At 35.3% G+C, this 20,830-nt stretch overlaps 1 protein-coding gene across 3 annotated transcripts in view; it reads left to right on the forward strand.

Moving 5' to 3' along the window:
- Window positions 1-20,830, forward strand: part of GRID2 (glutamate ionotropic receptor delta type subunit 2) — a 640,427-nt gene that overhangs the window by 86,805 nt on the left and 532,792 nt on the right. For all 3 annotated transcript variants that reach the window (XM_055587659.1, XM_055587660.1, XM_055587661.1), the window contains exon 5: window positions 7,862-7,981. In XM_055587659.1, the coding sequence (XP_055443634.1) occupies window positions 7,862-7,981 (120 nt within the window). The remainder of the gene's footprint in view (window positions 1-7,861; window positions 7,982-20,830) is intronic.

Here is a 20,830-nt window from a genome sequence, read left to right on the forward strand (position 1 = left end):
TATTTTCTTTCTCTCAGGGATTTTTCCGTACTGAAATTAACTGAAGAAACATGAGGGCATCAGGACACACTGCTGAGTCTGGCATCTCTCGATGTGTTCATTGCCTTGCTGGGCTAGTTTATTTGCCAGGATGTCTTTAGTTATCAAGCATGTCTGCAGTTCCAAGGAACCTAGGAATATGTATAAGGAAATTAGATAGGTGTCATAAATATTTGATGTTTCCTATGACTTTCCAAACGTATATCTCAGTTACTTTCCAGTTTCAAAAATAGGGATAAACCCTTCAGCCTCATAAAGAGAGTGAAATAAATACTTAGTAGATTTTTTTTCTTCTTTTTTCCAACTTATCCTATCCACAAGGGAGCATCAAACTTAAGCCTTTTCAAGAACTGATTATCCAGTGGTAAATTATCCCCAACCTTTGATCTACTCTTTCCTCTTCTCTTCTGCTTTTTATATTTGATGCACACTGGTATTTCTATATAATGTGTATGATGAAATCCAAACTGATTTTACTTGATATTTTTCAAAAGGTTTACTCTGAAGGCAATTATTACTGTCAGTTTAATGGACATTTAAAAATTATCTGTATGCGTTATTCATACTATTAATGTCCCATTAGCTTATTTTGTTTAGAATCAGCTGTATCAAGAGATTAAAAGACTGCAGCTATGCATGCACAAAGATAATGACTGCTCATTACTACCTGGCCAGCACACATTTTTACCAGTGCTCTAATTTCAACATTGATCTAGGGATAGATGAAAAAAAAAGAAGCTCAAAAACATGAGAATATTCTTAGGCAACCAAATAGCAGAGAGTTCAAGTTTGAGTAGTGAAGCAGGGGCTTCAGTTAAAGGGTTTATTTGCTTGAAATATTAACCTCTCAAACATCATTTATGCTACATGAAGGGAAGTTTTACTGATTACACATGCTAACAGCTCATTAGGAATATAACATAAAGTAGGTAAATTATGAAGTCAAAAAAGTGAGAAAAGATAAGTGGAGGCCAGAGTAAATTAAATGTGGGTTCACTGATTTATGGATTTTTGTAACATGTGCAATATGCACTAAATTGGCCTATATTGCTCAGTACCAGCTATGAGCCAGAGAAGAGACTGGCCCAGAATGGCTTTGAGTATCGATGAGGAATAATAATAATACAATGCCAGGCAGTCTGGTTATCCAAAGTTTAGAATTTTCAGGAGGATAGCATTTTTGCAATGTAGCAATCATATTGATATGTGTATTGATACCCTCCTTTTCCTGGAAATAAAGTGCTATCAGAAATGTAAGATTCTGATATAATTGGAAATATTACTGAAGTCACTCCAGTACTCTTGCCTGGAAAATCCCATGGACGGAGGAGCCTGGTAAGCTGCAGCCCGTGGGGTCGCTGACGGTCGGACACGACTCAGTGACTTCATTTTCACTTTTCCCTTTCATGCATTGGAGAAGGAAATGACAACCCACTCCAGTGTTCTTGCCTGGAGAATCCCAGGGACAGCGGAGCCTGGTGGGCTGCCGTCTATGGGATCACACAGAGTTGGACACGACTGAAGTGACTTAGCAGCAGCAGCAGCATTACTGAAGTAGATGTGTGATTGAAAGCATAAAAAGCACTTATAAAAAGATTTCTGAATACCAGTAGTTTGAAATACATTTAGTAAAACAAGCTATATTCGTCAATCAAATTCCTACAGTATTTCTCATTTGGAGATATTTATGATAATCAGATCCACTGTCCTTAAACCCCAGTCTTTAAAACCTTAAATGATAATTGGGCTCCTTGAAATATTAGTACTGAGTGAATAACAGTACCGGATTCCCTTATCAGAATAGGATAGTTTAACCATATCAAAGATAAAGGCAATCAAGAGACACTGACAAAGGAGAGAGAGCTCATTTGAAATTCTGCATGGCTCCGCAAGTCCTTTCTTCCCACATCGGACATACATGTATGTTCTGTGTCCAAAAAAAGGCTTTGAAAGCCTATGTGACACAATAGGGAGCGTTTACATTATGAAATATCTCTGTTTTTGCCCTAGAAAGTATAAAGCTTTAGGACATTTTCCAGGGAGCCATAAACCATTAGTCCATAGATTCGGAGTTTGTTTACTATAATTCTTTAGACTGGAACATCTTGCTAAGGGCTTTTATAGATAAGGTATTTCTTCCTAGTAAATATTACTCATCCTTTTACCTGGAGTTGCAGTTGACAAGGGCATTAGACTCATTTACCTCCTTTTATCTCCCTCCCTGGGCTGCTCCATTAGCACATACACAAATACACAGATCAAAAAGAGGGTGGACAGAACCTAGACCAGCTGCTTTAACTCTTTACTCCCCAAATACTAGTCAAAGAAATACGTGCTGTGCTTAGTTGCTCTGTCATTTCCAACCTTTGTTACCCCATGGACTGTAGACCACCAGGCACCTCTGTCCATGGGGATTCTCCAGGCAAGAAAACTGGAGTGGGTTGCCATGCAATGAAATATAACTGAGTCAAATTAACAAAAGCATTTTCCAAAGCTATGTACATCTCCAAGCATATGAGTTTTGCAATCCTCATAAACTTTAGTTGAAAAAAGAACAGGAGCATGATTATAATTTCTAGACGAATTATAAACCAAAAAAGTTAAATAATCATGGAGAAAATGATTATGATGATCATACTAATTAAGCTCTCATAATTTATCAAACACACTTCTATATTATTTACATAATAATCTTCTCAGGTACATACTATTATTTTGCATTTAACAGATGTGGAAATTGGGACATAGAGAAATTAAAGTGACTTAGCCAGGTTTATACAGCTAATAGACTCTGCTACATTGATAAAATGCAGGAATTCAGTTCAGTTCAGTTCAGTCACTCAGTCATGTCTGACTCTTTGTGACCCTATGGACTGCAGCAGGCCATGCCTCCCTGTCCATCACCAACTCCCAGATTTTACTCAAACTCATGTTCATTGAGTCAGTGATGCCATGCGACCATCTCATCCTCTGTCATCCCCTTCTCCTCATGACTTCAGTCTTTCCCAGCATCAGGGTCTTTTCAAATGAGTCAGTTCTTCACATCAGGTGGCCAAAGTATTGCAGTTTCAGCATCAGCATCATTCCTTCCAATGAATATTCAGAACTGATTCCCTTTGGGATGGACTAGTTGGATCTCCTTGCAGTCCAAGGGACTCAAGAGTCTCCTCCAACACCACAGTTCAAAAGTATCAATTCTTTGGGACTCAGCTTTCTTTATAGTCCAACTCTCATATCCATACATGACTACTGGAAAAACCATAGCTTTGACTAGACGGACCTTTGTTGGCAAAGTTAATGTCTGCTTTTTAATTTGCTGTCCAGGCGGGTCATAACTTTTCTTCCAGGGAGCAAGTGTCTTTTAATTTCATGGCTCCAGTCACCATCTGCAGTGATTTTGGAGCCCCAAAAAATAAAATCTCGCACTGTTCCCACAGTTTCTGCATCTATTTGCCGTGAAGTGATGAAACCAGATGCCATGATCTTAGTTTTCTGAATATTGAGTTTTAAGCCAACTTTTTCACTTTTCTCTTTCACTTTCATCAAGAGGCTCCATAGTTCTTCACTTTCTGCCATAAGGGTGGTGTTATCTGCATATCTGAGGTTATTGATATTTCTCCTGGCGATCTTGATTCCAGCTTGTGCTTCTTCCAGCCCAGAATTTCTCATGATGTACTCTGCATATAAGTTAAATAAGCAGGTGACAATATACAGCCCTCAGGTACTCCTTGCCCTATTTGGAACCAGGATGTTGTTCCATGTTCACTTCTAACTGTTGCTTCCAGACCTGCATACATGTTTCTCAGGAGACAGGTTAGGTGGGTCTGGTATTGCCATCTTTTGAAGAATTTTCATAGTTTGTTCTGAACCACACAGTCAAAGGCTTTGGCATAGTCAGTAGAGCAGAAATAGATGTTTTTCTGGAACTCTCTTGCTTTTTTGATGATCCAGTGGTTGTTGGCAATTTGATCCTGGGTCCCTCTGCCTTTTCTAAATCCAGCTTGAATATCTGGAAGTTCACAGTTCATGTACTGTTGAAGCCTGGCTTCGAGAATTTTGAGCACCATTTTGTTAGCATGTGAGATGAGTGCAATTGTGCAGTAGTTTGAGCATTCTTTGGCATTTCCTTTCTTTGGGATTGGAATGAAAACTGACCTTTTCTAGTCCTGTGGACACTGCTGAGTTTTCCAAATTTGATGGCATATTGAGTGCAGCACTTTCACAGCATCATCTTTTAGGATTTGAAAAATGACTTCAAAATCTGACATCCAGGAAATCTGACTTCAAAATTCATGCTGTTGACTGTTTAATCACATATGAGAAGAGATAATTCAAATTTATAAATTTTTGATATAAAACTGGATAATAAGAGACAAGCTATTCAAAAATAACAGTGAAGGATCAGTTTTATTGATTATTACTGTTGGAAAAATAAAACTGATTAAATATTGAAATGAATGAATGAGGAATAATTTGTTTGAATGGCTGCTGTGAGCTCAGTGTCATGTGATGGGCTACAAGACACAGATGAAACAGGAGATATAGCAGACAGCATAAAACCTGCCAAACAGACTAGAAGTTGAGTTAGAGATTATGGCAAATGAGATATTTTTAAGTACCAACATTACAGAGGTCAAAACAAAGCAGATCAAAGGCTAACAGAATTTTGCAAAAAGAACACGCTGGTCATAGCAAACACCCTCTTCCAACAACACAAGAGAAGACTCTACACATGGACATCACCAGATGGTCAACACCGAAATCAGATTGATTATATTCTTTGCAGCCAAAGATAGAGAAACTTTATACAGTCAGCAAAAACAAGACCGGGAGCTGACTGTGGCTCAGATCATGAACTCCTTATTGCCAAATAGAGATGTAAATTGAAGAAAGTAGGGAAAAGCACTAGACCGTTCAGGTATGACATAAATCAAATCCCTAACAATTATACAGTGGAAGTGGCAAATAGATTCAAGGGATAAGATCTGATAGAGTGCCTGAAGAACTATGGACAGAGGTTCATGACATTGTACAGGAGGCAGTGATCAAGACCATTCCCAAGAAAAAGAAATGCAGAAAGGCAAAATTGTGGTCCGAGGAGGCCTTACAATTATCTGAGAAAAGAAAAGGAGTGAAGGCAAAGGAGAAAAGGAAGATATACCCATTTGAATGCAGAGTTCCAAAGAATAGCAAGGAGAGTTAAAAAAGCCTTCTTCAGTGATCGATGGAAAGAAATAGAGGAAAACAACAGAATGGGAAAGACTAGAGCTCTCTTCAAGAAAATTACAGATACCAAGGGAACATTTCATACAAATGTAGGCACAATAAAGGACAGAAATGGTATGGATCTAACAGAAGCAGAAGATATTAGGAAGAGGTGGCAAGAATATACAGAAGAACTATACAAAAAAGATCTTCTTGACCCAGATAACCACAATGGTATGATCACTCACCTAGAGCCAGACATCCTGGAATGCAAAGTCAAGTGGGCCTTAGGAAGCATCACCATGAACAAAGATAGTAGAAGTGATGGAATTCCAGTTGAGCTATTTCAAATTCTAAAAGATGATGCTGAGAAAGTGCTGCACTCAACATGCCAGCAAATTTGGAAAACTCAGCAGTGTCCATAGGACTGGAAAAGATCCGTTTTCACTCCAGTCCCAAAGAAAGGCAACACCAAAGGATGGTTAAACTACCACACAATTGTGCTCATCTCACATGCTAGCAAAGTAATGATCAAAATTCTCCAAGCCAGGCTTTAACAGGATGTGACCTGTGAACTTCCAGATATTTAAGCTGGATTTAGAAAAGGCAGAGGAACCAGTTATCAAATTTCCAACTTCCCTTGGATCATCAAAAAAGCAAGAGAGTTCCAGAGAAACATCTGCTTTATTGACTATGCCAAAGCCTTTGACTGTGTGGGTCACAAGAAACTGTGAAAATTCTTAAAGAGATGAGAATACCAGGCCACCTGACCTGCCTCATGATAAAACTGTATGCAGTTCAAGAAGCAACAGTTAGAACCGGACATAGAACAACAACCTGGTTCTAAATAGGGAAAGGAGTACCTCAGGGCTGTATATTGTCACCCTGCTTATGTAACTTATATTCAGAGTACATCATGAGAAATGCTGGACTGGATGAAACAGATGCTAGAATCAAGATTGTTGGGGGAAATATCAATAACCTCAGATATGCTGATGAGATGACACCATCCTTATGGTAGTAAGCGAAGAAGAACTAAAGAGCCTCTTGATGAAAGTGAAAGAGAAGAATAAAAAATTTGACTTAAAACTCAGTATTCAGAAAACTAAGATCATGCCATCTGGTTTCATCACCTCATAGCAAATAGATGCAGAAACTGTGGGTACAGGGAGAGGCTTTATTTTGGGGGGCTCCAAACTCACTGCAGATGGTGACTACAGCCATGAAATTAAAAGACACTTGCTCCTTGGAAGAAAAGCTATGAGTGACCTAGACAGCATATAAAAGAAGCGGAGGCATTACTTTGCCAACAAAGGTCCATCTAGTCAAAGCTATGGTTTTTTCAGTAGTCATATATGGATGTGAGAGTTGGACTATAAAGAAAGCTGAGCACTGAGAAACTGATGCTTTTGAACTGTGATGTTGGAGGAGACTCTTGATAGTCCCTTGGACTGCAAGGAGATCCAACCAGTCCATCCTAAAGGAAATCAGTCCTGAATATTTATTGGAAGGACTGATGCTGAAGCTGAAACTGCAATACTTTGGCCACCTGATGCCAAGAACTGACTCATTTGAAAAGACCCTGATGCTGGGAAGGATTGAAGTCATGAGAAGAAGGGGATGACAGAGGATGAGATGGTTGGATAGCATCACCGACTCAATGGATGTGAGTTTCAATAAGCTCCGGGAGTTGGTGATGGACAGGCCTGGCATGCTGCAGTCCATGGAGTCACAAAGAGTTGGACATGACTGAGCAAATGAACTGATTACATAGGTGAAAATTGAAGCAATTTACAAACAGTGAGAATTTGTCCAAATATATAGGATTATCAGACAAAAATTCTAAGTTAGAAATAGTTTAGAGGTGACTCAGAATGTTGTATTCATTTGTAAAATCCTAAATAATGTGAAGGCTGATAAACTCAACTGAGAAAAGAATGGTAAACAAAAAAGAGAAGTCTGACCTACATTACCATCTGTTGGAAAAGTGAACATCTGTTATGTTGAATGAAAGATGAAGCTTGGAAATTCCCAGTGAATCACAATAGCTAGAACTGCTGTTTAAGACCATAAACAGTGTTCAAGACTAATTTAGATTTTTTTTAACTTGAAAAAAGATATTTAAAGAAGAAAATTCAAAGCTCCAAAAGTTGGAAACCATGCCTTTGAAGATTTCCAGTGTAATTCTAGTTCAAATTACAATGGAATTGTGCTGGAGAAAGAGTATTGTCAAAACTTGTTTCTGGAGTAGATTCTAAGCTCTCTGGAAGTATCTTGTATTTTGACTAATGGATCCATGCATGTTCAATATATGTTGGCACAAATCCTAGCCTGGAATTTAGTACCAATGCAAACATGTCATTATGAGTACCAATTTGACTCTTTGGGTCAGAATTTCCTTTTCAGTAGATTGGATGGGATTGGATTAAGTGATACTTAAGGTTGCTTTCAATTGCACTCCTATTAATGCTGTGCATCTATTAAAGAATAGCCTGTTAATAATTGCATGCTTGAGAAAATATTTATTTTATAGATGAAAATCATGTTCCTATGATATCCTCTTTTTATTATTTTACATCTTCAAAAATCTTTCATGAGTTTGTTTTCTCTCTTTTAGGGTGGAGTCAGTGGATTGACTGGAGAGCTAGAATTTGGAGAAAATGGAGGCAATCCCAATGTCCATTTTGAAATTCTTGGAACCAACTATGGAGAAGAGCTTGGCCGAGGTGTTCGCAAAGTAAGACCAGACACATTGATAAATCTGCTTTTTCCTATAGTAATATGGTTATGTTGGATTGTTTTCCATGCATTATAGTCATAGTATACATTAAAGTCTATATTATAGTTTGAGAGAAATGAAGAGGCGAGAGAATTAGAGGACCTTACATACTCACTAGAAGTATTAAGCAATAAATTTTTCTGTGCCTTAAAATAAAGGGAAAGAATAAACCTATTGTTACCTAGGGAACTAGCATAATCTTCTATTCACTATAATAATTTTATACAGTAATGAATTTAGTATTTACACAATGCCTAGCTGCTTGTAAGATACACAAAATCAGAATAAGAGCTTTGATAAATTTCATATGATAAAGAGGGATAGTCTATAAAAAGTGACATTACAATATCTCACTATCCATGTCATGTAATAAGTAGAAAGAAAATGGTTTGAAGGAAATGAACTCTTTTACATACTTCAGATCACATGTAAGAAGTTGAGTGCCTATAAAGGATCTCTCATGAATTGCTGGGACAGTAGCTTTCTCAACAAGAGATGTAAAAACCCCTGGAGAAATGATTTTTCTATAGTTTCAATATGCCATTTTTAGATATTTTTGGTAGGGAAAAACTTAAGGTAATTGAATATGCAAACGTAAGTTCATAGGTATAAATCTCTAACTGCATTGACAGTAAGTTGTTCAGTGGGTGTTTCTTTCCAGTGCTGAGGTATAAGATGCAGAAAATTTAGACAAATTGAAATTTAGAGTTATTCTAATTAGCAATAAAAAACCTTTTGGTAAATTTATGCTAGAGAAGTTGAAACTATCTTAATGTGTTTTTATTTGACTTATAATGAAGTATAGCAAACATATATTAATAGAAAACTGCATAAAGCACAAGGATAGTTTATTGAATTATTGTAAATGAAACAACCACTACTATGGTAAAGAAATAGAACATGTCAAGCATCTTAAAAGCCTCGTTATATCATTTCTTGTTCATATCCCTGATGTCTTTTCTCAGTGATATCACCATTAGTCTGAATTTTATGATATTCATTTCTTTTTCTTTTGAATATAATTTTATCATCTAAGGGTACATCCTTAAATATTCATTTTTTCAGTATTCAATTCATGAATGAACACATTTGGCATATATTGTTTTTTCTTTTTGTATTTTTCATTTTGTGTTATTTATTCTTGTTGTTACAAATATCTATTGCTTATTCATTTCTATTGCTGTGTCATTTTCTATTGTATCCATGTGTCATGATCTACAGTAGCCTGCTTCTATTGCATATATGTGTCACGGTCTACTGTTTCCACTTTTAGGCTGTCATAAGTAATGACGTTATGAAGATTCTTAGACATGCATCTTGGATATATAATATTGTACTTGTGCGTGTGTTTCTATAGGATTTGTATCTGGAAGTAGAATTGCTGCAACACAAGGAAACATAATCTCAAACCTACTTTCCTACATATTTACCAATTCACATACCTCCAGTAGTGTTTCGAATTCACATTGCACCAAATGCTGGTTTTGTTAGATTTTAAATTTTTATTAGGTTATTCAATGTATAATGATATATCTTTTTGTTTCAACTTGAATTTCCCTGATTATAAAAAGATTCTGCGTCTTTTACTTTTCATGTTTTGTTTTTTGAGTTAATTGCCTATTCAAGTCCTTTGGCCATTTTCTATCAGGGTATCTTTGTTTATATAATTGAGTCTAAGAGTTGTATGCATATTCTGAATATTGATCTTCTGTTATTTATATTGCAAATCGTTTCCTCTCCTTGTATTTAATTTTCATTAGATATAGTACCTTTAAATTTAGTAGAATTGTGAATTTTCTTTCTTGTAATTCTTGCTGTTTAGTCTTACTCAAGAAATCATTCCATACTACTAGAGTCATCAAAATATTATGCTCAATTATACTCTGAAGGATTTATAATTCTGTATTTTAAATTGAAGTGTTTTGTCTACCTGAAATTTTTTGTAGCTTTTTAAAAAGTGTATTTTTTAAAAACTATTTTCTTCTTCTTACTGTTATTTTAATTTTTTGTTTTTTTGGTTGTGCTGCAGGGCATGTGGGATCTTAGTGCCTCAGTCAGTTCAATTCAGTCGTTCAGTCATGTCTGACTCTTTGTGACTCTGTGGACTGCAACATGCCTGGCTCCCCTGTCCTTCACCATCTCCCGGAGCTTGCTCAAACTCATGTCCGCTGAGTCTGTCATGCCATCCAACCATCTCGTCCTCTGTCATCCCCTTCTCCTCCTGCCTTCAACCTTTACCAGCATCAGGGTCTTTTCTAATGAGTTAGCACGTTGCATCAGGTGGCCGAAGTGTTGGAGCTTTAGCTTCAGCGTGAATCCTTCCAATGAACATCAGGACTGACTTCCTTAAGGATTGACCAACCAGGGATCAAACCTTTGCCCCTTGCATTGGAAGCACAGAGTCTTAACCACTAGGTCTTCAGGGAATTCCCTGCAAATTTTCTTTTTTTTTTAATACATGGGAAAAGAAAAAAATACAAATTTATTTTTAATATAGTATCTTGTTTATTTTTTATTGAAATTTAACTTATATACGATAAAATGCACAAATGTTAAGTCCACAAGGCTGTCAATGATTGAATTCACCAATGTAATCACTACTCTCAAGTTATATAGTTTTTTAATTATCCTAAAAGTTCCATCATTATTCTTTGCACACATAGTTTACCTAGTTTTAGTGTTCATATAAATGGATATTGTAGTAATATGTATCTTATTTCTCTCAACATATTTTAGGTACATTCTTATTTGCATGTCAGTAATTTTTTATTTTTTCATTTATATGGCTGAGTGGTATTATAATGTATGAAAGTAATATAGTATCTTTTTTTTTTTTACAATGGAATTCAGGCTTTTTTTTTTTTTTTAAACTTTACATAATTGTATTAGATTCATTTTGATGTTTGGCAAAACTAATATAATATCTTTTAAAACCCCATTTTCTGTTGGTTGCTGATATATGGGAATGGCACTGATATTTTATATTAATTTTATATCCAACATTCTTGCTCCACTCTTTAATTCTGATAATTTATCTGTAAATTCTTTATTCTTTGCATATCATCTGTGATAATGATTTTGTCTCTTCCTTTCCAATGTTAATATCTTTTATTTCTATTTGCCTAGTACACTGACTAGGTCCTCTAGGACAATGTTGAATGAAAGTATTAAATAACAGTAATAAGCATCCTTGATTATTATCAATATCAGAGAAAAAGATGCAAACTTTACACTACTAAATATAAAGTTTCTCTTTTTCTTTCATTAACTTTGATCAGATATAGGCAACTTTATGTATTCCTGGAATAAACCTGATTTTTATATTTTTACAAACATAATTTCATTAATGTTTCCATATTTATATATATATATTTATTTACTACCACTTGCTTAAGGTTTTTACATTGATGTTCTCGACTAAGGTTACCTGAAATTTTCTCTGTTGTAATTTGATGCTAAGGTTAAGTTAACCTCAGGAAATGTGGTGGAGAGGATTTCTTCTTTTTATATTCTCTATTAGTTATATAAAACTGGAAGAATTTTTTCCTTACATGTTTGATAGATGGTCCTATGAAGCCAATGTGGACTAGAATTTTTGTTGTGGGAATTTTTAAGTTACTGATTCCATTTTTCCAAGTCGAAAAAAGATAAAAGTCATATTTTCTATTCTTTTTATAAACTTGAGAAGTTTATCTTTATGATATTTTAAAGTTTTTTTTTTATTTTCTATATGTATTGGGATAAAACTGCTAGGTATATCCTTTTAAACATCTGAAACATTTCAAGATCTGAACTTTATTTCTGAATAGTTTTCTTTGTAAATAACATTCTTAAATTATTATTATAAAGCTTCTACTTCTAATAATACTTTATTCCCTAAAGTATAATTATTTTTATTATGTATTATTTTATGATGTATTTATTATATAGCATTATTATTTTTTTCTATGAATAGAGCAAAGCAATTACCCTTCCATTAATATATTTGGTGAACTTTCTTTTTACTACCCTTTACTTCCAACGTTTCCTATATCCTTTCATTCCACTTCTAACTCTTAAGAAACTATACAATGCATTATTTGATACCAGTTGGACTATTCATGCCTAAATATGACAGTATTACATGTATTTAAATGAAATACATTTGATAATACATTTAGAGTTAGGTCTGCCATCTTATACCTTCTACCATTATGTTAAATTCTATTTGCCTTGCCTAATTTAGGTTCCTTTTTTGTCCTTTCTTGCCTTCTTTTGGATTAATATATATTTTATTTTTCAATTCCCTCTTTTCTCCTGTACTAATTTACAAGTTATATACTCTGCTTTTATTTAATAGGTCCTCTAGAATTTACAACAGCCATACTTTATCAACATCTAATGTTAATCAATATCTTAAACCTCCTCTTAGCAAACATAATATTTTAACTCCATTTACTCAATATATGCACCTCTCACATGATGGATTATTATTGTTCAAGTTTTTAATATTATTGTTTTTATTCTAAGAAGTCTTACTATTACTATCATGTGCAGTTAATATTTATTTTATATATACCCATATATGTTCTACTTTCTTTGCTTGTTTTTCCTTCCTATGTCTTTATCTAGAATTGCTTTTCTTTGGCCTGAAGTATATATTTTTTCAAATTTCCCATTTTGATGGTTTTCTTGTGGCTATATTTCTCAGTTTTTATTTCTGTGAACATATCTTTATTTCATCTTCTTCCTTCAAACATATTTTCCCTAGACACAGAATTTCAAAGTGCTGGTTTTACTCTTTTACCATATTGATGATATCATTGCATGGGTTCTGGCTTCAGTGCTGTGGTTGAGAACTGCTGTCTCACAGCCAATCATCTTACCTTAACTTCTCTGCTTGATTTAAGATTTGTCTTTGTTTTTAAACTTCTGCATTTTCACTATTGTCTCTAATGTGCATGGGTACAGCAGATCTGTGATGGCAAAACCTGTGGTTATCAATGTGGGATTTATGGTGACCAAGGAACTACGTAATGCTAAGTACCTGGTGCTAGAGTAAATTTATGAACCTGGAAGAATTTAGCATCAAAGATTACCATTGAGTCATAGAGAATTTCAAAACTGTGGGTGAAAAATGTGTCTTAGAGGCAATTCTCTGTCTTCAAATGTATTTATTTAGTAATAAGAAATGAGTTACACTTATCTTGCTTTCCAAGTGGCTCAGAGGGTAAAGAGTCTGCCTGCAATGCAGGAGACCAGGTTCCAATCCCTGGGTTGGGAAGATCCCCTGGAGAAGGGAATGGTAACCCACTCTAGTATTCTTGCCTGGAAAATCCCATGCATGGAGGAGCCTGGTAGGTTATAGTCCATGGGGTCACAAAGAGTCTGACAAATCTAGTCAGATGGAAACAAAATAATTAACCTAGAATCATAAAATGCATTTAGTATAAAAATAATTGAGATTCGGAAAATGAAAATGTTCATGATTCTATAGCGGAAAGTCGTGTGTCTTTCTTCAGAGGTTTTATTACTTAATTACTTGTAGAATGATATCAGAAAACATTTTTAGACCTCATTACAATTGGGAAGTCAGGATTGCTATGGAATGTTACCTAATTTGAAGAAAAAGAAAAAACTGGTACACGTTAAGGTATACATATAGAAATTATTTAATTTGCAGGTAAAATCTATACAGAGACAAATAAAAGCTCTTCATGTAAGTATTGCTTAATTCCTTACAAACCTTCATGTTTTTTCCCTCCTCTCTATTCCCACAGGATGGGAGAAAATATCTGCTTCCTACTGTTGTCCCCAAGCTTATGTATAGTCATTTTGCATCAGGTTTCCTCTTTCTTCCAAAATCTTTTGTGTAAACTATCACATGTAAGGTTACTGTTAATTTTCCTAAAATCTTATGATCCTAATACTACTCCATTTTACAAAAATACTTATCCCAATTCAGTTATTAAGTATGTATGTGCAAGGATGGTCATTGAAGTCTTATACTAATAGAACCTAAGAAGAAAGAGTTTTAAGAAATAAAGACAGGTTGGCAATGTAGCTAAATAGCAATAATATAAAGACTGAAGAGAGTCCCATTGAATTTAGGAACTCAGGATTCATCATTAACTAAGGAGAGGCAGTAAAGCAATGGGTTAGGAATGTGGCCGCTAATGTAGGACTGCTCAAATTTTTGTTGTGTTACTTAAAACCAAGTGACATTGAACATGTTACTAACTCAAAGATAGGTTCAACCTAAATGATTTAGTAATGTGATACATCCAGAACCATGTCTGGAACATTAAAAAAAAGTGTTGCAAATAATTGCAATTTATTAGGAAAATATCAGTGGAGCAGTAATATCATATGTTTAAATTGTAACAAGTTAAAAAATAAAAAGGAAGGTAATGAGTAGAAGAGATAAAGGTAACCATATTAACCCTGTTTGGCTATGAGATCAGTCATTAAATGACTTAGTGAAATGGAGGGGAATAATTTTCAGAATATAAGAGAGATGAGTATGCTTGAATGCTCACAGATCAAGGCTGTAGGGAGTAAGAGAAAGACGATAAAGGAAAGTCAGGTGATCATTGATAGATGTCCAAGAGAAAAAGAGACAATTTGATCCAGAATTAGGTGGAATGTTTAATCGTAGGCACCAAGAATATAATTTTCCTTAGTGATGGGAGAAGGAAGTAAAGAGAGAATGGTGTATTTACAAGCAAGTTACCATGGGTGCTATCAAGAAGTTAAGGGAATTGTTAAGAAATATGTTCTCTCTTTTTTTTTTTTTTTTTTGAGGAAAGGATGGTGAGATTATCTGCTAAGAGAGAAAGTATACCAGAAAACATTAGAGATAATTAGGTTGGAATTTTATAGATAGTGAATAAGTTTTAAAAGAGCTGCAGTGGCAAAACAGAGAGAGGTAATTAGGGAACATGGAAGAATTGCCAGAGAGAACTATTGGTTCATACGACGTTAGAGACCAGAAGTTCATTGTAGCATTAATCTACATGGCTGTATATGTTTTATGCAGCAGCTTTCAGTGGACAGAATGAATTTGCATTAATGTAGGGATAGGATTTCACCAGAAGGGTTTTGTTTTGTTTTATTGTTTCTGATTGCAGTAAAGTCAGGCGATGAGAAGGATGTTGGCAGTAGACTGGCTGAGGTGGCAAAGCATGAAATCTCACTTGGACATGTATCTACTGAGTCTCAGGAGGAGTCTCAGCAACAGGGAGAAAGCATAACTTAAGAAAGTAGGAAAGTGAAGTCGCTCAGTCATGTCCGACTCTGCGACCCCATGGACTGTAGCCTACCAGGCTCCTCCCTCCATGGGATTCTTCAGGCAAGAGTACTGGAGTGGGTTGCCATTTCCTTCTCAAGGGGATCTTCCCCACCCAGGGATCAAACGCGGGTCTCCCACAGTCCAGGCGGACGCTTTAACATAGAGCCCCCAGCAAGTCTGAGAAACTGATGTTGATTGGATTAAGTTGAAAGAGCTTCAGGGCCAAGAAGCTTTATTTGAGGAGCTACTGCTACTGCTGCTGCTGCTAAGTCGCTTCAGTCGTGTCCGACTCTGTGTGACCCCATAGACGGCAGCCCACCAGGCTCCCCCGTCCCTGGGATTCTCCAGGCAAGAACACTGGAGTGGGTTGCCATTTCCTTCTCCAATGCATGAAAGTGAAAAGTGAAAGTGAAGTCGCTCAGTCATGTCTGACTCTTCGTGACCCCCTGGACTGCAGCCTACTGGGCTCCTCCATCCGTGGGATTTTCCAGGCAAGAGTACTGGAGTGGGGTGCCATTGCCTTCTCCAGAGAGACATCTAAATTCATAATTGGAAGTATGAATAGCTTCGTTGTTGTTCAGTCACTCAGTTGTGACCAACTCTTTGTGACCCCATGAACTGCAGCATCCCAGGCTTCCCTGTCCTTCACCATCTCCCAGAGCTTGCTAAAACTCATGGCCACAGAGTTGGTGATGCTTTCTAAACAGCTTGTCCTCTGTCATCCCCTTCTCCTGCATTCAATCTTTCCCAGCATCAGGGTCTTTTCTAATGAGTTGGCTTTTTGCATCAGATGGCCAAATATTGGAGCTTCAGCTTCAACATAATTCCTTCCATGAATATTTAGGATTGACTGGTTTGATCTCTTTGCAGACCAAGAGACTCTCAAGATCTTCTCCAATACCACATTTCAAAAGTATCAGTTTTTCAGCACTCAGCCTTTTTTATGGTCCAGCTCTCACACCCATACATAAAAACCATAGCTTTGACTATGTGAACCTTTGTCAGCAAAGTAATGTCTCTGTTATTTTAATAAACTGTCCAAGATTTTCATAGCTTTTCTTCCAAGGAGAATGTGTCTTTTAATTTCGTGGCTGCAGTCACCATGTGCAGTGATTTTGGAGCCCAAGAAAATGAAGTCTGTCAGTGTTTCCTTTGTTTCTGTATCTATTTGCCATGAAGTGATGGGACCAGTTGCCATGATCTTAGTTTTTTGAATGTTGAGTTTTAAGCCAACTTTTTCACTCTCCTCTTCCATTTCTTCAAGAGGCCCTTTGCTTTCTGACATAAGGGTGGTATCATCTGCATATCTGAGGTTATTGATATTTTTCCCAGCAATCTTGATTCCAGCTTGTGCTTTATCCAGCCCAGCGTTTCTCATTATGTACTCTGCATATAAGTTAAATAAGCAGGGTGACAATACAAAGCTTTGATGTACTCTTTTCCCAATTTGGAACCAGTCTGTTCTTCCATGTCCGGTTCTAACTTTTGCTTCTTGACCTGCATACAGATTTCTTAGGAGGCAGGTAAGGTGGTCTGGTATTTCCATATGTTTAAGAATGTTCCACAGTTTGTTGTGATCCACACAATCAAAGGCTTTGGCATAGTCAATAAAGCAGAAATAGATGTTTTTCTGGAGCTCTCTTGCTTTTTCAGTGATCCAATGCATGTTGACAATTTGATCTCTGGTTCCTCTGCCTTTTCTAAATCCAGCTTGAACATCTGGAAGTTCTCAGTTCATGTACTGCTGAAGCCTAGCTTGGAGAATTCTGAGCAGAATTCTGCTAGTGTGTGAGATAAGTGCAGTTGTGCAGTGGTTTGTACATTCTTTGCATTGCCTTTTTTGGGGATTGGAATGAAAATCTCAAAGAAAGGCATTTCAGGACTGGAATGACTTTTTCCAGTCCTGTGGCCACTGCTGAGTTTTACAAATTTGCTGGCATATTGAGTGTGGTACTTTCACAGCATCATCTTTTAGGATTTGAAGTAGCTCAACTGGAATTCCATCACTTCTGCTAGCTTTGTTCATAGTGATGCTTCCTAAGGCCCACTTGACTTTGCATTCCAGGATGTCTGGCTCTAGGTGAGTGATCTCACCATCATGGTTATCTGCATCATTAAGATTTTTTTTTTTTTTTGTATAGTTCTTCTGTGTATTCTTGCCACCTCTTCCTAATATTTTCTGCTTCTGTTAGGTTCATGCTGTTTCTGTCCCTTATTGTGCCCATCTTTACATGAAATATTCCCTTGGTATCTCTAATTTTCTTGAAGGGATCTCTAGTCATTCCCATTCTGTTGTTTTCCTTTATTTCTTTGCATTGTTCACTTAGGAAGGCTCTCTTACCTCTCCTTGCAATTCATTGGAACTCTAAATTCAGATGAGTATATCTTTCCTTTTTTCCTTTGCCTTTTGCTTCTCTTATTTTTATTTGTAAGGCCCCCTCAACCGTTTTGCCTTTTTGCATTTCTTTTTCTTGGGGATGCCTTCTAGACAATGAAAAATTCATAATTGTAAAGTTGGCAGAAGTGGGCCTCGTTTCACCTTCTAGGATCAGTATAGTTCTAAGATCAGTGTAGTTGCTTCCCCATACTCTGAATTTAGTCTGTATTGTGTTATCTATGCCATTCAATTGAAATGAGTCATGTACTTCAAATTAAATGTACTTTATTCCTAATAATATTAAAGAACTCCTGTTTATATTTCTATTTTTCGACTCCCAAATTGTATTGAAACATTCCAGTATATTGACATTATATAAATATGTGAGAGACTGTAAATATTTACCATGCCTTTTACATTTTGACACTTAAATTATTTAAGCATTCTTAATTTAAAAATATTTGTTTGTTTTTATAACTCAAATGTTTTTCTAATAAGCTACAATTTTTAAATTAATTACTGAATTTATGAAACTTCAAATCTAGCTCTCAAGTAATTTTGAGAGTATTATGAATTTTTTTGTGGATTTCTAGCTTTATTTATAAATGGAGCAATTCCTTCACATGGACCTAAATACATGTATAATATCATCGAAGATACTTATCAAAAGAAAGCATTGCCAAGCAAATAATTACAGTATAGATTTACTAGACATGTGTTTAAAATTAAGGTTCCACTACCAGTATCTCCAAGTCTTAAAAAGAGTGAATGGCTTTCCAAATGATGAACTGTCAAGCTGTCAGTGTTTATTCTGCTGCCAGTGGCTAAGTGTATACAATGCCTGTGTCCGTATCACCTAGAGCAGGGTACTGTCAGTTTTCATAAGCTAACCAGGGTTGCTTCTGTGTAGAATTTGAATGTGAGATTGACCATTTTCCAAATTTTGGACAAGTCTTGGCCCTCTTGACATTGTATGACTAGAGGGTTTTTTTGTTTTTTGTTTTTTGTTTTAATTTGGTAAGAGTATAAAAAGGATTATTTAATTTTTACTCATGCTGATAAAATGAAGGGTTTTCCTGATTTGATATTTTCTACATGTTCTTTTACTTTATGTCAGGTGGTGATTCATTCAGTGGATGGTGTATTCAAGGTGTTAGACACTGTGTATCCTTGAAGATAAATTAGGAAAGCCTCAAAGCCAAATTTTAAAATCATCAAAGTTTTCTTTATCCTTAAACTTTCTCCAAGAGTATGGTTGTTCCTGTTTCTTTTCATCACAATACAAAATTTCCAAGAAGAAGAATTTAAGGAGTAATATCTTATTCAATCTTCTAAAACTAAGTTTATTAGAAGTCATTAAAGTACAAATTAAATTAAGTAGTTAATTTAAAGGATCAATTTGTGTTTTGTTTTTCCTTAGAAGATGAATTTTACAAAATATTTTTTGTTGGTGGTGCTTTTTTTTTGCTTATGTATCTGAAGTCTTCTTTGGTTTGGTTTTGCTAATGCTTCACTTTTTGTGAAGACTGAGCTTCAGCATTAAAATTTAATACTGTAGATTTAATGTTTTTGAACTTTATCACCAACAGGAAAACAGGGCCAGGGAAAATAGATTAAAACTGGCTTCACAACCAATATTAATTGTACAATAAAGCTTATTCTCTTCATAAAATTGTTTCCTCATGTAAGCAGATGAAATAAAATGGTACAGCAGTGATCCTCTAGCTCCCAGGTATAGTCATTTTTTAGATCTGTTTAGAATCTTTACTCAGGTTCTCCAACATTAAATCCACAAATGTAAAACCTACAGCTCTGCATTCTTGAGAAAACTTAATGTACTATTTTTGAAAAAGGTATTATATATAGATTGCCACTGGTCCATTTTTAATGAAATGTTTTCCTGCCTGGTATTTAGAAAGAGGAAAAAGCAGCCTTGCCTTAAAGTGGCCAGTTATTTTATAGAGTACTGGTATTCTTCAGTATTGTATTTGTATTCTGATTCTACAATATATAAAATAACACTTTCCTTTTTGTATTACCCTGTTTTATGTTTCTCTCTAGCATTTTTTGTAAACTGAAATTATATACATATATGTAGTTATATGTATAATCCTCACATATGTATATATGTGTGTGTACATATACTATATATATATATATATACAGGTCAGTGTAATCACTTTACTTGTTTATATTCTGTTTCCCATTATAGTGTGACTCACACTGTGTAATGACACATTACAGTGTGATCCCCCAATGCATGGCATATAATAGATGTTCATTAATTATTTAATGAATGAACTAATGATTACATGTGTATACTGACATAAGAATGTATAAGATTCTTCTATGTATCTACAAATGTGAGAAGCATGTTTTCCCTTTATTCAAATGAAAAATAATATGTGCACATAAATTATTGTTGATGTGCCACGCTAGAAAGTATTTGTGTGTGCATCATTTCCTTCATTGTATCCTTAATACCTAGTAGAGTTAGTCTTTCAGTCGCCAAAAATACAATAAATTATTTTAGTGATTCTTAAATAAGATGTTGTACAATTTGTTTGCAGTGATTCATAGACAGTATGGAAATAGTAGATTGATTATTTAAGCAAATAGATTGATTATTCCAAGCAAAATGGAAGGGCTCACAGAAGTGCAGTCTTGTCAGAAATTGCTGATATTTGTAATTCAAGGTCATTTTTAAATAAATAACTAGGCTAGATTTAATATGGTGTAATGGAAAAGTACAGTTTTGCTGACAGATACAACAAGGTTGAAATTCTGTCAATGACTGTGATTTTTAGGACTACTAAACCTAGTAAGTCTCAATTTCTTTATCTGTAGACTATGAATGATACTCTCTATTCTGTAATATTGTAAGGTTAAGTGAATTTATGTTTGTAGGTTACATAGTAAAAGATAACTAAAATAATGCCAATTCGAATATGAACAGTAATCTGTGTGAGCCAGTTCAAGAAATGCAAAGTCTAGTTGCTATTGTCACAAGAAATTGCTATGTGAGGTAGAGGAATAATTTCATTTTAGATGTGATTGACAGAGCATTATGAATGGCAATCACAGTGACAGCATGAGCATTAACCTTTTTGTTTTCTTTAATGTTATTTCTGCATCTAAAATTCTGCAAGTCTGTTAATCA

Source organism: Bubalus kerabau, chromosome 7 (assembly GCF_029407905.1).
Source record: "Bubalus kerabau isolate K-KA32 ecotype Philippines breed swamp buffalo chromosome 7, PCC_UOA_SB_1v2, whole genome shotgun sequence".
In the NCBI taxonomy this organism is placed as follows: domain Eukaryota; kingdom Metazoa; phylum Chordata; class Mammalia; order Artiodactyla; family Bovidae; genus Bubalus; species Bubalus kerabau.